The sequence below is a fragment of the Idiotropiscis lumnitzeri genome, chromosome 13, assembly GCF_059441095.1.
Source record: "Idiotropiscis lumnitzeri isolate Australia: NSW breed Sydney's pygmy pipehorse chromosome 13, RoL_Ilum_1.0, whole genome shotgun sequence".
NCBI classification, from domain to species: Eukaryota; Metazoa; Chordata; class Actinopteri; order Syngnathiformes; family Syngnathidae; genus Idiotropiscis; species Idiotropiscis lumnitzeri.
In genome coordinates, this window is record NC_142403.1 from 8,072,293 (window position 1) to 8,085,669 (window position 13,377).

Genomic DNA, 13,377 nt, shown 5'->3' on the forward strand with positions numbered 1-13,377 from the left:
AGGTTTTCTCGTCCTTGTGTTTGAAAGGAAATGCTTAATAGAGAACCAACGTCAGAGTGACTTCAGTAAAACAAAGACTGAAGATTGAAATGAAGCTCAGTCAAACTATCAGGTAATTCGCCATATAATTTTATTTTTAACATTGTATATTTTCACATATCTAATCAGTACTAATTGTATATGAGGCATAATTTATTTAAGAATCACTCTTCAAAGTAATACAATTACTAAATTAAGCATCTCAATTCCATTCAATTATAAAAAAAAAAGATGTCATCTACTGGCTATAGGATTTGAACCAGATAATATTGATGGTGATGAAGCTGACAGTTATGAAGATGAAGTAGACGCCAAACAGCAGTCGGTCTAGGATGAAACCCACCTGGATCCACTCCTTTGAGCTCTGGGTGCTCCCCAACTCCTGCTCCACCTGCAGGCGGAGGACCTTCAAGTCTTCACCAAGACTCCTCAGCTCCTGCAGGGCACTGTTCTCAACCTCTACTCCTTTCTCGTCATGAGGCGCGTCATCACGTTCATTCGGTGCCGACACACTGCTGCCTCTTGTTCTTGTTTCTGTTAGTTAAGAGAGATTCAATTTCCCGGGTGCCAAAGAAAAGTCCCAGGACTTGTGTCACAAAAGACACTTTTTTTCACCCAAACTTTGCTGATCAACCGGCACACTTTGTTCAGTGCGTGAGAAGAGGCGAGCGTTGTGGCAGGACAACGCATTGTTGCGTCACCCCGACAACGTGCCCGCTCACAATACCATAAGCCTTTGACAGTTCCAGGCAAAGGAGAAACTCGCTGTGCTGGAAGTTGTGGCTGAGACTATTGGTAAAATGCGGAGGGATAACTTTGCTGGGAAAATGTATACAGTTTGTATCTTGAATATGAAATATAGCTATTGTGACACCAGTCTTGAAAACTTACAGCCACGCCTCACACATCAGATGGAAAACTTTGTGATATTTTAAAGCTAATGTATTAATCAGCACCGCTCTCTGTATACCTGCATCTTTGTCTTCTTTCCAAGGCAGACCAACAAGACGACCCAGAAAGTGCAGAACAAGCATGCGGATCCAGCGAGGAACGGGATTGACATTTTTGGAGCTGAGCAGCAAGTTGGTGATGAGAATTGTCTCCAGGAGACTTGCCACCATCAGAGCCAGGCACAAAGAGAAGAATACATCTGGCATGACAGACAGGGGCTAAGTCACGCACACATTCACTTCAAGAATTAAATAAACAACTGTAACTCCAGCAAATCAATCTATACAAGCTGTTTCTTGCGGTAAAACGTGTTTGCTTGACATTTGAATTGCGACGACATGGAAATCCGTACGTGTTTATCCGCGCTGTTTATAGCTCATGCAAACGATCAATGCTGTCAATGTTGCACTTCATCACTTTTGCTGCACCTCGGGCATTTGTTTATAAAATCAGTGAGCGTGTGCGTGCGTGTGCGTGTGTGTGTTTGTGTATTCTATTATTGATGCACTGTCACAGACGACTTGAAAGCAACATGAGCATGCATTCATTTGACCAGAATTGTTTAAAATTGCAAAGCCATGACAAAAGTCCATCGATCCAATTTCTTTATCTTCCTTGCCCCTCATTAGGGTGATGGGTGTGCTGGATCTCAGATGATGGTTTTGAGTGTCTATAGATTATATCATTTAGTGATTTAACAAAGACTCATGGTCGAGCTGTGCTATTTCGCCTATGAACTGATGAAGCCATCTCGAATTAGAGGTCAAATATTTTCCAAGAAACCCAGAACAATCTTTTTACACTTGGTGGAAATATACGGCCTTGAAGGAAGGTGATGATAGTAATGACAGTAATGACCATTATCTGGTGTCATCACCTGTTCATTTTCTTCCCTGAGCATAAAACGGTAACTTCTATTGGGGGAGAGGCATTAAAGAGGATAACACTCTTGATACGAGAGGCTCTATTTTTGTGTCTGGCACAAATCCAGCGCAGCATGTGGAGTAAAACTGTGTGAAGGTGCAATAGACCAGATGCTTGTATTTCCGGCCAGCCTATTCCCCAAAAAATCTGTGTGGTTTGCGCCGTTGTGGGTGTGAACACAGCCAAGTGCATTTGCGGTAAATCAAAGCAGCTTCTCCCATTCCCTTTAAATGTGGTACACTCAAATCACGCATGGAGACAGCAGGTGCAGAAAAGGATGTAGCAATCAGCTCGTGACCGAAGCATTATCACCTCTATAGGCTGGAGTGGCAACAGACAATGGCGCCCCCTAAAATCAATAAACTTTTTTATTCACGTAAAGAAATAACACAAAAAAAATTCAGAGACTGATCATAAATATACATTTGAAAAAAAAATCCATTAACATTTTAATAGAATTTGACTTGGCTTGTTTTCAATAAATAAAAATAGTACTGTGTTGTGTAAAAATATAACATAAAGACTGACAAATCACATTTATCTTCCATGTATGATATTTGATACACGGTGACCTACTATGTTGAGTAGGTCCTCACTGTATACACAAAGGGAAACTGATCGTGAATGAGGCACTTACTGATGATAGGGATGGTGTTTCCTGTGATGGGCAGCAGGTCGTTCATGATGAGCAGGAAGACGGTGTAGCCCAGGATGAGGGTCATCTTAAAAGAGGAGCGGTCCACGCTTTGCGGAGGTAATAGGAAACTAAAAAAGTCAACGGTGATAAGGAAACTGCTGGGGAGCAGCAGGTTCACCACGTACAGTGTGGACCTGCGTCGCAGCCGGATCTAGCAAAACAATCAAAAACATCCCATAGTGTTTCGCTTCCTTCGGACTCGGATGTTCTAAGTATTGTAATGTCGATTTGCATGCAATATAATCAGACATACGTGAAATTGAAGCTCGTCCACGTAGCTTTCCTCACTGTCATGTTGCTGATTAAGCTTTATGGCAGTGATGTTCAGCAGCTCCCACTCTCCTAGAGTGGTCATCACATTCTTGGATCTCGCTGCGATGTCATGGTCAGGCATCGATAGGGACACCTTCATTTCAATTGCTGAACAAAAAGATGCATGTTTAGTAACGGCGGCAGAAAGGGCAACATTTTGTTTTTTTGGAGGAGTAATAGTTTGTTCCGCTCAACACCTTTCGGATTGGCACATAAATTGCAGTCTTTCCTCATTTTTAATTATATTAGCTTTTTATAGACTATAGTTATATACTCAAATACTGTATTACATGCCAAACTTTTCCATGACTACATAACATAAGAGTAACTCTTATTGTAAATCAATTAATTTGTTTATATTAATTTAAATTTACTCCTCTTGCCTTTTGACTTGAAATAATTATTAATAATAATTAATTTGGATAGAATTAGTCACTGTAACACACTCTATATTCGTGACATTTTCCGCATGCCGTGAACTTGTTTCTCTTTGATTAGTTGTTAGTAATATTTGCAGTAAATCTAGTTAATGACATCCACCATCCAACATGAATCTATCTTTTCATTTCCAGGAGAAATAACCTTCTCGAGGATAGTAAGAAGAACAAAATCGATGTATCTTTTTGTGAATTGACTTGTAGTCTCCACTTCAATTGTCACGTTCAGCAGTGAACACAAATCACATCTAAATGACTCCCTTCGTTCAACAGTTCAAAGTTCCACAATTTATCACGTAAAATCCGTTACCCAAGTTAACGTAGGAACCGTAAGTAAGAGTGCAGTCCTGTATGTCAAAGGGGAAGGTGTAGATGTCGAGGTTACACGAACTGACAACTCTGGCCGGTTTTGCGTCGCGCATTTTGCCATTGCTGTACAGATCCACATAAGGAACAAATGGAGCTTTGTCTTCATCCATACTGCAACACACAGATACACATTTAAAAATGTACAAAACTAGGGGAGATGTTTGTATCATACAGAGTTGTGCAATTTATTTTCTTTAAAATACATTTTCACAGTTTTCATTTGGTCACAAAAAAATCAGTAATAATAATAATAATAATAATAATAATAATATCATCATTATTATTATTATTATTAATAATAATAATAATAATTTTACAGTGTTAACGTAGCCATTAATTCTCCTAATTTAATGATGTTATTCCCGTTAAAAGATTAGCATCAGTCTTGTACTATTGCTTTTTTTTTTCTCCATAATAGCGCTATTGTTTGTTCATGTTTACTGTGCTTTTAATTTTGTAGTTAAGATGGTGAGGAACACTTACATTTGGGAATTAAAGCATCTCTTAAACAACATGTCTAACAAGAAAGGTTTCCTACACAGACCTGCCTGTGAAGCAAAGAGATAAACAGATTAAGCTTTGAAACTCACAATTCGCGGATGACAAGATCTGGAACCCAAAACTTATTTCTGGGAAGGGTAATCTTGTCGCTGCCACACTGGACAGGATCCCAACTGACAAACTCATTCTGCCACCTCTGACATGACGTCGACATGAACGGAAGTGGTAAAGTGATGACATCACACATCATTGTCATTCCAACCCAAAAACAACAAGGGCGCATTACTTACAAAATGTTGCCAAAGATAAGTCGTCAGGAGTTGAGCCTTCTCGTTCTGAAGAACAGACGTATCAATTATGTCAGAGTTACATTCATTTTATATTAATACAGCAACAAATACAACGCCCCACTTTAAAAATTTGATGTCACCCATTGTTTGTATCCATCCGTCCGGGTAATGCTGCACCATGGGCTGGTCACCAGCCATTCACACAACTAACCACTCACACCCAAGAACAATTTTGAGTCCTCAATGAACCTCCCATTCTTGTTCTTGGACTGCGGAATGAAACCAAATAAATCTTTAAGACTTTTATTCAATTTTATATATTTTTTTTTCTTTTAGCTATGTCAAAATTCTAATTTCTCACCAAAAACGTCCCCAAAGTGGTGATTTCCTCGATTTATCTATCTCTGAGCATTGTTGCAATTTCTTGCTCTCAAAGCACCTCTGGCGCCCAATTCAGGAAAACAATTGGGTTCTCAATCTTATACGTTTACGATTGAGGAGCCACCCCTGTAACGCCCCAGCAGACTAAAAACACAAGCCCACTTTCGATGAGGCGCCGGAGTTGGGGAGAAGTGGTTGTTTTTGATAATCTTCTTAGTGACACAAACGGCCTGCGAGATGTTTTGGAGTTCGTTTGTCTTCCTAAACAAGAAACTATGAGCCAGATATGGTTGGAAACATGCGACAGCAGGAGCTGTTTGTCTGTGATCATCATTTCTCAGACGACTGCCTGGTGAACATTGGCCAGGAGAAAAGTGAATTCGCCGGGAGATTAAACCTTAAAACTGGTGCATGAATGGTTTGGAAACATAACTGCTCAATTAATATTGAATTGAACTCACCACTCCCAATATTCCATAGAGGAAGAAGTGTAAACTGACGTTGGTGGGGGTTGACATGTTTGTGACAGGCCGAATGGCACCCATTTTAAAAATCGGCTTCAGGGCCTCCAGCAGTGCCAGTTGGTTCGGTTCAGAGCAGTTGACCTTGATGGCGTTGCATGGAGCTGATAGGTCAGAAACAACACGTCTTGAATTATTTCGTTGCATGTATTTTACTTCAAATTCAGCTCACCACACAATCACCTTTTCACAGATTCTAATCTACTAAATTGGGCTGGGCGATATTTCAATATCCATCGTATGTATCGGGATAGTCACATAATCGATATTAGAAAATGCTCTTGATAAAAGAAAAAAAAATATAAAATCAAACCCCAACCATTGCATTGTTTTGTAGGCAGTGCACAGTCACCTCCAAACACAAAGAAGCATTTAAACCAACGAAGAAGATGCAATTAAACCAACGACACATGCGCGTGGCATAATCACGCAGAACGAGAGAGTGGCATAACTCTGTTCAAATAAATCAAATGATCAGTCGACGCAGTACAACACCCGAAGAACAGCAGAACAGCGACAGTCTCATGTTGAGTCGAAAGCTAAAGAATAAAAATGTGTCTTCAAACGGGTTTTAAAAGTGGACAGAGAGGGGGCTTGCCTAACATTTAATGGAAGCTCATTCTGTCGGGAAGGACCGGCAACAGAAAAGGCGCAATCCCCCCTGATGCTGCGCTTAGTCCTCGGCACTCGTGCCAGCACCGGTCTGAGCCATGCCCAACCCTTGACATCGCAATCTGGACTGGACTCTGGCAATAATGAGCCCGCTAAAAAGATAAGTCCTAAGGCGGTTGGTCAACGCTAATGCATGCAGGCTAAGAGAGTATTAGTACACTACATAATATTGTACTGGGAAAAAAAAACTGTTACGGTAATTGTTTTTTTTAAGTAGGTTAAGCAATAATTATCAACGTTGATATGAAATACTATGAAAACATTTTTCAGCCACATCACCCAGTCCTACTAAGCAGAGTATGTTTAAAAAGGAGTTTATTTAATGTTTATTTTGACCAGTTTATTGGACTTTTTCATAGCTGTGTTGACTTCTTTAAGTCTTAATGTATTATGTTAAAATTACCTAAATTCAGGGTTCGATCGTAAAAAATAAAAAAAATAAATGTGTATCGATATCGACCAATATGAAATACTTTTATTGCGATATACTCTTCAGCCATATCGCCCAGCCCCACTACTTTATCTGTCTGATTTGTCCTGTTCTTTCGAGTGTTGACAAACAAACTTACCTTGAATAAAAACCACCAGCATAATCAGCATGGGATTCATTGAGAGAAGGACCCACTAGAATTCGATTCAAGTGCTATCGGTTACAAGTTGATCAAAGCATACAGATGTACAAACGGAAAGGACACTCTACCGTAGGTGACAACTTCTTGAAGGTCATAATGTCAAATCTTTTTCCTATGTGTGCAGAAATAGTAGTGAAGTATTCTTTATTAAAATGTACTGTAGCTGTCAATTCTGACAGATTAAAAATAACTTACCTATCAGTCCCGAGAAGCTTCGAGTCCACCTTGTACATACAGTACTGTATATATAGTGGTGCTGCACCTGAAGCTTGAAGTTGAGAGTTTAAAACATGCAAACAATGTGGATTAAGTAAAACTCCCGGGCAGCCACTTGATTCACATAGGAATGTATCCAAAATCAAAATAAACCACAGCTTCAGTGCACACACGCATGCGTCCGTGTGTATGACATCGATTGTCACACTTGGTGGCCACAAACATATCAAGTGTTGATGCCTGAAAACAAGAGGCATCCTTGCCTACCGCCGCACTTTTTCTTCACATTTTCTTCCTCACCATGTTTATGCTTAAAACAAATAGGTTGTGTAACTAATATAATATGTGGACTAGATCACCAAGCGACCAATAAACAAAAGTGGGAATATTGAATAATGGTGAAAACGAAATAGCTAAAATACAAAGTTGAATTTTTATTGATAGCTGCTTTTCAGTAAGCACTTGTATTTTTACAATTCAGTGTATTTTATTTTATATGGTACATTGTTGCTAAAACTGCTTCTGCCAACTCACATGCTCAGGCAGGAAAGTGTCATGCTGCAGTTTGTAATTTTCACCACTTATGATGCATGTAGGGGGTGAACACACCCCAGGTAAATTATCACATAAATTGGTGTGAGATGGTCGACCATGAAAAAGAGTTTCAAAATATAATAAAAATGTGAACTATATCCTGCACAATTTAGTTGCAAAATAAACGTGCATGTTGCCTTAAGAATGTACAACCTAAAAGCTTGTATCTCATTGAGCAGCGAAAGTTTGCGAGTGTTTGAGCAGGTAGCAGTTGCAAAGGAGTTCATTAACCGTTTTAAAGTGCGCAAAAAACAAATTTTGACTATGTTAAAATCACCATTAAATTTTGAACATGTTAACCACATGCTTTTGGGGGGTTTTATTTGATGTTAATACTTAAGAATACAGTGTTATTCAGCGCTGCAGTTATAAAAAAATAATATCTCAATGATAGCCAACTACTACTAGTCATGGCGCAGATTTGGAAGGGAGTTGTTTGGGGCGCAGAATGTCTTCTTCTTCCTGCAGTCATGCAGTCTTTGAAATAATGAGCAATTCAACTGTGAAATAAACATGTTTATTCCAAGGGTGTTTTGATTATCACAACATTATTCAGGAGCTCAATTTGTAGTCTCTTTAATAGCATACTGCATTTTAAGAGGTATTAACTTGTGCCGTTTCTCGAATCAGAGACTGAGAACAGTGCTGACTGTCATTTTGTGTGAGATATCCTATACATGGACCAGACAAGGAAAAAAGTCCTTGGTGTTGTGTGGACTGAGCGAGGCAGTTGAGTTGACACACGGCTGATGTGATTTTTGCGCCGCAGTTTATTGGTGTGGAAATAAATGTTTCCACATTCCCCTGCAATGTGTTCACTTACACCTGTTTGGGAAACTGGGAAACACTGATATATGCGACCCCACACATGATGAGGTAAATAATAATAATAAAGAAAGGTAAATGCGTGTATACCGCTTTTAAAGTCAGTATACTCAAGATGACCAACACCACACTGTAATGGTAAATCCACTATTGTCCATTATTGATATTTTAGTGCATGAATGTTGAACACAAATGAAGAATGCAGAGTCGCTTGATGCCATTATTTCAAGTAAAAGTGGCAACTCCATCATGAGAACGGAATGCCGTCGTAAACGGACGACTTCCTTAACAGTCTTTATTTTATCTCATTTTTTTTATTTTGAAAATTAGAATCCAGTCAATCACTTCCGGTGAATGCTGTGTAGCACAAGGATAAACTTCCGGAAGTCTCCGCTTAAACTTTCCGAGCGAAGATTGCTCGTTTTTCGTTTGTGTGGCACACCTCCTTGTTGAGTTATTCTATCACTCACATGCCATGGAAGGCTCTGATTCATATCTCATACGACCCAACTATCAGCACAAGTGAGTTGTTTTAAACCCAAATCGGTGTCTTGTGAGGTTAGCATGTAGCAGTAGCCTCGCCGACGCTTGCGTTGCCTAGCGACCGTAAACCGAGGGTTTCCTCCCCTATGCTTTGTGTATATACTGATGAGTGTTATTGATCATTGCGAAATATTAAAAACAATCTCTCCATCCGACCTTCTCGATGAAAGACTTTAAACAACGCTAAAATACGGTCCTCTGGTTATTATTACTTTCTCTCATGCAATGAACTCTGGTCGCCAACGACATATCGTTACCATCTTAAAATAATGGCTTCAGTTATATTTTGACGAAACGTTTTATTTTAATTTTTTTGCCATCGCCTTAGTGTGCTCACCTCCTCCGGCTACACCTCTTAACATAATTCTACCCCATGAAATGTAATCATGAATGAATATAAAACAATTTTATGATTTTGTTGGATTTTTCATATTTTCTAAAAACACAGAAGAAATGATTGACACCATTATTTCGGGAAGGTGACGAATAAGAAGCTGGAAGTTTTTCCATCACAGTAACCTAAAACCAAAATATGCAACAATTAATACACAGTATAAATGTTGTATTAGAATTAGAATTAGAATTAGAAATCCCTTTATTGTCATTGTACTCAAGAGTGCAACGAGATTAGAGAGCTCCCCTCTCCAGTGCAATACAACAATAATACAGACAAATATATAAATTAGTTTACTAGTGTAATAGTACTTACTATTATGGTTAATTTATTGGCTACATTATTTGACTATTTACATCCATACACTCACACAGGGCAGCACTCTCGCTTAGTGGTCAGTCAATATTTCTGAGGTTTGGGTTAGAAACAAAAGATAACAATTTAATTTTCATGTACAATTTCAGAGGGCAGGTAATGTGAAATGATTGCATGTTGGAATGAGGCAAATTTTGTATTATTTTGTGGCCTTTATGTATCACTCTAGATTCAAACCTGCAGTTGTAAAGGAGTGCATTCGTGAGACAGTAAAAGCGAGCCTGTCTGAAGTACAATACGACCCAGATGAGGTCTCAGAGCTTACCCGGACACTGGCTGACTCTGTGAAGAATAAAGTAAAGAGTGAGTGATGCAAGTCTGCAACACAAACACACACACGCATGCCTGCTTCTAATCTAACAGTGGGGAAAAATGTACCGAAAATGTTTGTATTACTGATCACTGACTGGTGTATATTTTTCTTCCAACACAGAGTTAGGATTTGACAGGTACAAGTTTGTAGTGCAGGTGACCATCGGAGAACAACGTGGACAAGGTGTCAAGTGAGTGACATATTGATTCAAATGATTATTTCAACATTTGTATAAAACTTGTTTGATTTGACAGGATGTCGTCAAGATGTTTATGGGATGCTGATACGGACAACTATGCAGAAGATGTTTTCATGAATGCAAGTATTTTTATTCGTTTCAGGCCGCTGAGTGATTTTTGGAGTGGCTTTGTGTTGTTGTGTGTTTATTTCAGAATAGTTTGTGTGACATTCACAGGACAGCTTGTTCTGTGCGGTGGCCGTGTTTGGAAGCTATTTCTACTAAGCAGCCACGAGTAGGAGTGTGGAGGAGGATGGCAGCTGCTGAGGCAAAAAAAAAAGTGACAGAATCATTTGGTGACACACCATTCTGAGTTTTATCCCCATGACTTGTTGTGACTGTTTGTTGCCCTTTAAGGCGGTCTCTCATTGAGTGGTAAAGGTTTGCGACTGTTATTGAACGTAGCGAATGTTGTTTTTTCATTCGGGCCCTTCACCAACACTCACAAACCTTCGCTGCTCACTGAGATACGGCTTTCATGATCGATGCAAAATTTGCAATGGTCACTCCTTACTGAGCCAATAGAACCCTCTGAGAAAGGAAATATAAAGATATTGAGAGAAAAAGTATTCAAATGTAATGAAAGACAGATAATTAGATGACAGTGAAATAGCAATATTATGTATGTTATGATGAGAATTTGAATAAATTTACATTTTGCGAGGAGAGCCAAACCAGAAAACAGGTTCGACACTGTGATACCATTTTAAGCCGACAGCAAGCGGCAAAATTGCCTCCTGAAATGGATAAAAATGTGTGGTTTCCGTTGCTTAATTCATATTCCACAAATGCTATATTTATTAGAATGCCGTGTTTAACCTAGTGGAGGCATATATAATATATTGCCAAGAGAATTCTTGGGTTGACTACTCCTTGAAAAATCCGTCTCTCCCGCCATGATATCCCTTTGTATTAATCAGTACCCAAAAAGTAGTGCTTCATTTAGAAAAAAAAAGTGGGTAACCCTTGGATTAAATAACCATATTGGTGGATTAATACATCTCCAACAGTGTCGTTCAACAGTGGTTATTCTTACCTTTGCTACAGCTCTTCATTGGACTTCATTATTTGTGTTGTTGTGTATCAATTGAGTGTGTCTTTCAGCACTCACAAGATTGTAGTTACTGTGTCTTGCATGAATATGAAGTCAGAAGTCATTGAAAATGCGAAAAAGTAATTTATTTTCTGAGTGTCTCTCTGTTTGAAGAGGTCCTCTAAAATGGTCACAACTTTAGTTTTGTCCGGGAGCAGACATATTGTCTTGATTAGCGGTAGGCCAACCAGTAGCACTGAGCACTGGCCTCTTGTATACTGAACTCATCACAATTTCAGCATGTATCATACAATTAAATAAATACACTTTATTTATGTAATTTTCGTCTTGTCTTTGTACGCATGCAGATAGATGGATGCTATAGTGTTGTTGCGCAATGAAACATACTGAGTGATGATATATTTAATATTTAATTGAATCAATAAGCTCTCAGTGATTGTTTTTCAGGTTAGATATGTTTTGAGGCGGTGATTTTCTCTGGACTAGCAGTTGACTTGATTTATTAACATGACATAAGCATGTGTATTTCATTTTTAATTTTTTGGGATAGCCCCCCCTTTTTATAGTCCCCCCACCCGCATACACACACTTCATTCCACCCACAACTCACCATGATAAAAAATGTCTGCCACCACCTCGTCTCGCCACACACCGTATTCACTTATGGGTGTGTGAATTGTTCCATATTTTTCAAAGGATAATTGTTATTTAGGTGATCTATCTCCAAAAAATATTAGTAATTTGATACATTTTAATCTATCAGTGCTTAATAATTATGCATCATGTTTCACGAGTCTGTATTACTTTACAAAACCTCATCTTAGGATCTGGCAAGGAGAGCAGGATAAAATATTTTAGAACATTTATTTTATAATGGCGAAAAATGTCTCATTCATAGGTATGTGAAAAAAGCATTGATTTGAACCTGCCCTGGTTTTAAAAGCATTCACACTTCGGGCTGCCTGATCTCATTTCTATTTATGCATACACAAGTAGCGGTCTCAGGCTAATCCAGCAACATGCTACCCTTGTTCAAAAATTAATTTGTATTGATTAAAGTTTGCAAAGAATTTTTTGTTTTTTAAAGTAAACTGGAAATGCCAACTTTTGCAGATGCAAAATGCAAATGTTTGCTTTGCTGTTTGGTGCTTGTGATGACTGTTACTTTCTTGTACAGAAGCAGTTACTTAGTCTTGAGGAATATCATTACACAAGTGCACAAGGTACTTTCCAAATTCACAGGTGCGCGTTTCTGCTGTCTTGCCAAATATGCAATTACATTCAAATCTAATCATTAAATCGCCGGCCTCCTCTTGAACAATTATTGATTAATTTAGTATATTTTGAGATAAGAGTAACTTGTCAGTACAAATGTGACCTTCAGGATGTTTTCTTTGGAGTGTCTTCACCAGTTGGGAAAAGTTCTACTTCCCACACACTAATGAGGCATCCATCCATCAATCCACGTAGTCTGCCACTTATCCTGTCCAGAACTGCGGGGAGCTGTAGCCTATCGTCACTGAGTTTGAGCCAAAGGCAGACTGCACCCCGGACTTGTTGCCCGTCAATTATGTGATTGACATACGCAGAAATACAACTCACACTCACATTCACATCTGTCACTGAGTGGAAACTGAACTCATTCTGCCTGCAGGTGCAAGCGTACCACTGCACCGCTGAGGACTTCGCACGAGGCAGAAGTAAGCAATCCAGTGAATATGCTCGGCTACAAAAATGGATCAATTACTGAAATGACTCATACATAAATTTCTGATTACATAAACATGGCAATGCCGTCTTTCTCACGCTATTTTTGGGTACTTCAGGTGTTGCAAATGAACTACTTGACAGTCCAAATGCACAACAGTCATTTATGCAAAGTAGTCGGAGCTCGATGTGCTCACATTTGTAATCTCGACCACTTTCTTGCAAATCGATCGCGAGTACACGGCTCTGGTTGTCTTAGAAGATGTTTTGGCTCTCATCCGATTAGGCTGGTCTGTCCTTGCGACGCCTTGATGCAAGAACTGATGAAACCTTCTTGGATGAGAGACGAAACGTTTGCTAAGACAACCAGAGGCGTTTTAAATGACTTAAGG

General features: G+C 39.1%; 2 protein-coding genes across 2 annotated transcripts; one reads left to right on the forward strand and one right to left on the reverse strand.

Moving 5' to 3' along the window:
- Positions 1-277: 277 nt before the first annotated feature.
- Positions 278-6,703, reverse strand: LOC148324207 (5-hydroxytryptamine receptor 3C-like). The gene is made up of 9 exons (XM_088313538.1): positions 6,664-6,703; positions 5,363-5,526; positions 4,521-4,565; positions 4,320-4,426; positions 3,671-3,840; positions 2,865-3,031; positions 2,552-2,762; positions 1,010-1,189; positions 278-573 (listed from the first exon to the last, which is right to left on the reverse strand). The coding sequence occupies exons 1-9, from the start codon at positions 6,701-6,703 to the stop codon at positions 278-280; spliced, it is 1,380 nt and encodes a 459-aa protein (XP_088169664.1).
- A 2,020-nt stretch (positions 6,704-8,723) lies between these two features.
- On the forward strand, positions 8,724-11,597 carry dynlt2b (dynein light chain Tctex-type 2B). The gene is made up of 5 exons (XM_088313359.1): positions 8,724-8,883; positions 9,843-9,976; positions 10,107-10,176; positions 10,241-10,304; positions 10,402-11,597. Exons 1-5 carry the CDS (start codon positions 8,837-8,839, stop codon positions 10,447-10,449), a joined length of 363 nt encoding a protein of 120 aa, XP_088169485.1. The 5' UTR covers positions 8,724-8,836; the 3' UTR covers positions 10,450-11,597.
- Positions 11,598-13,377: the final 1,780 nt, after the last annotated feature.

Excerpts from the sequence above, each read along its gene's own strand:
- LOC148324207 (XM_088313538.1), bottom strand. The coding sequence starts at position 6,703 with ATGAATCCCATGCTGATTATGCTGGTGGTTTTTATTCAAG. Across the intron at positions 5,527-6,663 it reads GCTGGTGGTTTTTATTCAAG|CTCCATGCAACGCCATCAAG; the intron begins GTAAGTTTGTTT and ends CTGACCTATCAG. Across the intron at positions 1,190-2,551 it reads AAACACCATCCCTATCATCA|ATGTATTCTTCTCTTTGTGC; the intron begins GTAAGTGCCTCA and ends CTGTCATGCCAG.
- dynlt2b (XM_088313359.1), top strand. The coding sequence starts at position 8,837 with ATGGAAGGCTCTGATTCATATCTCATACGACCCAACTATCAGCACAA. Across the intron at positions 8,884-9,842 it reads CGACCCAACTATCAGCACAA|ATTCAAACCTGCAGTTGTAA; the intron begins GTGAGTTGTTTT and ends GTATCACTCTAG. Across the intron at positions 10,305-10,401 it reads CAGAAGATGTTTTCATGAAT|GACAGCTTGTTCTGTGCGGT; the intron begins GCAAGTATTTTT and ends TGACATTCACAG.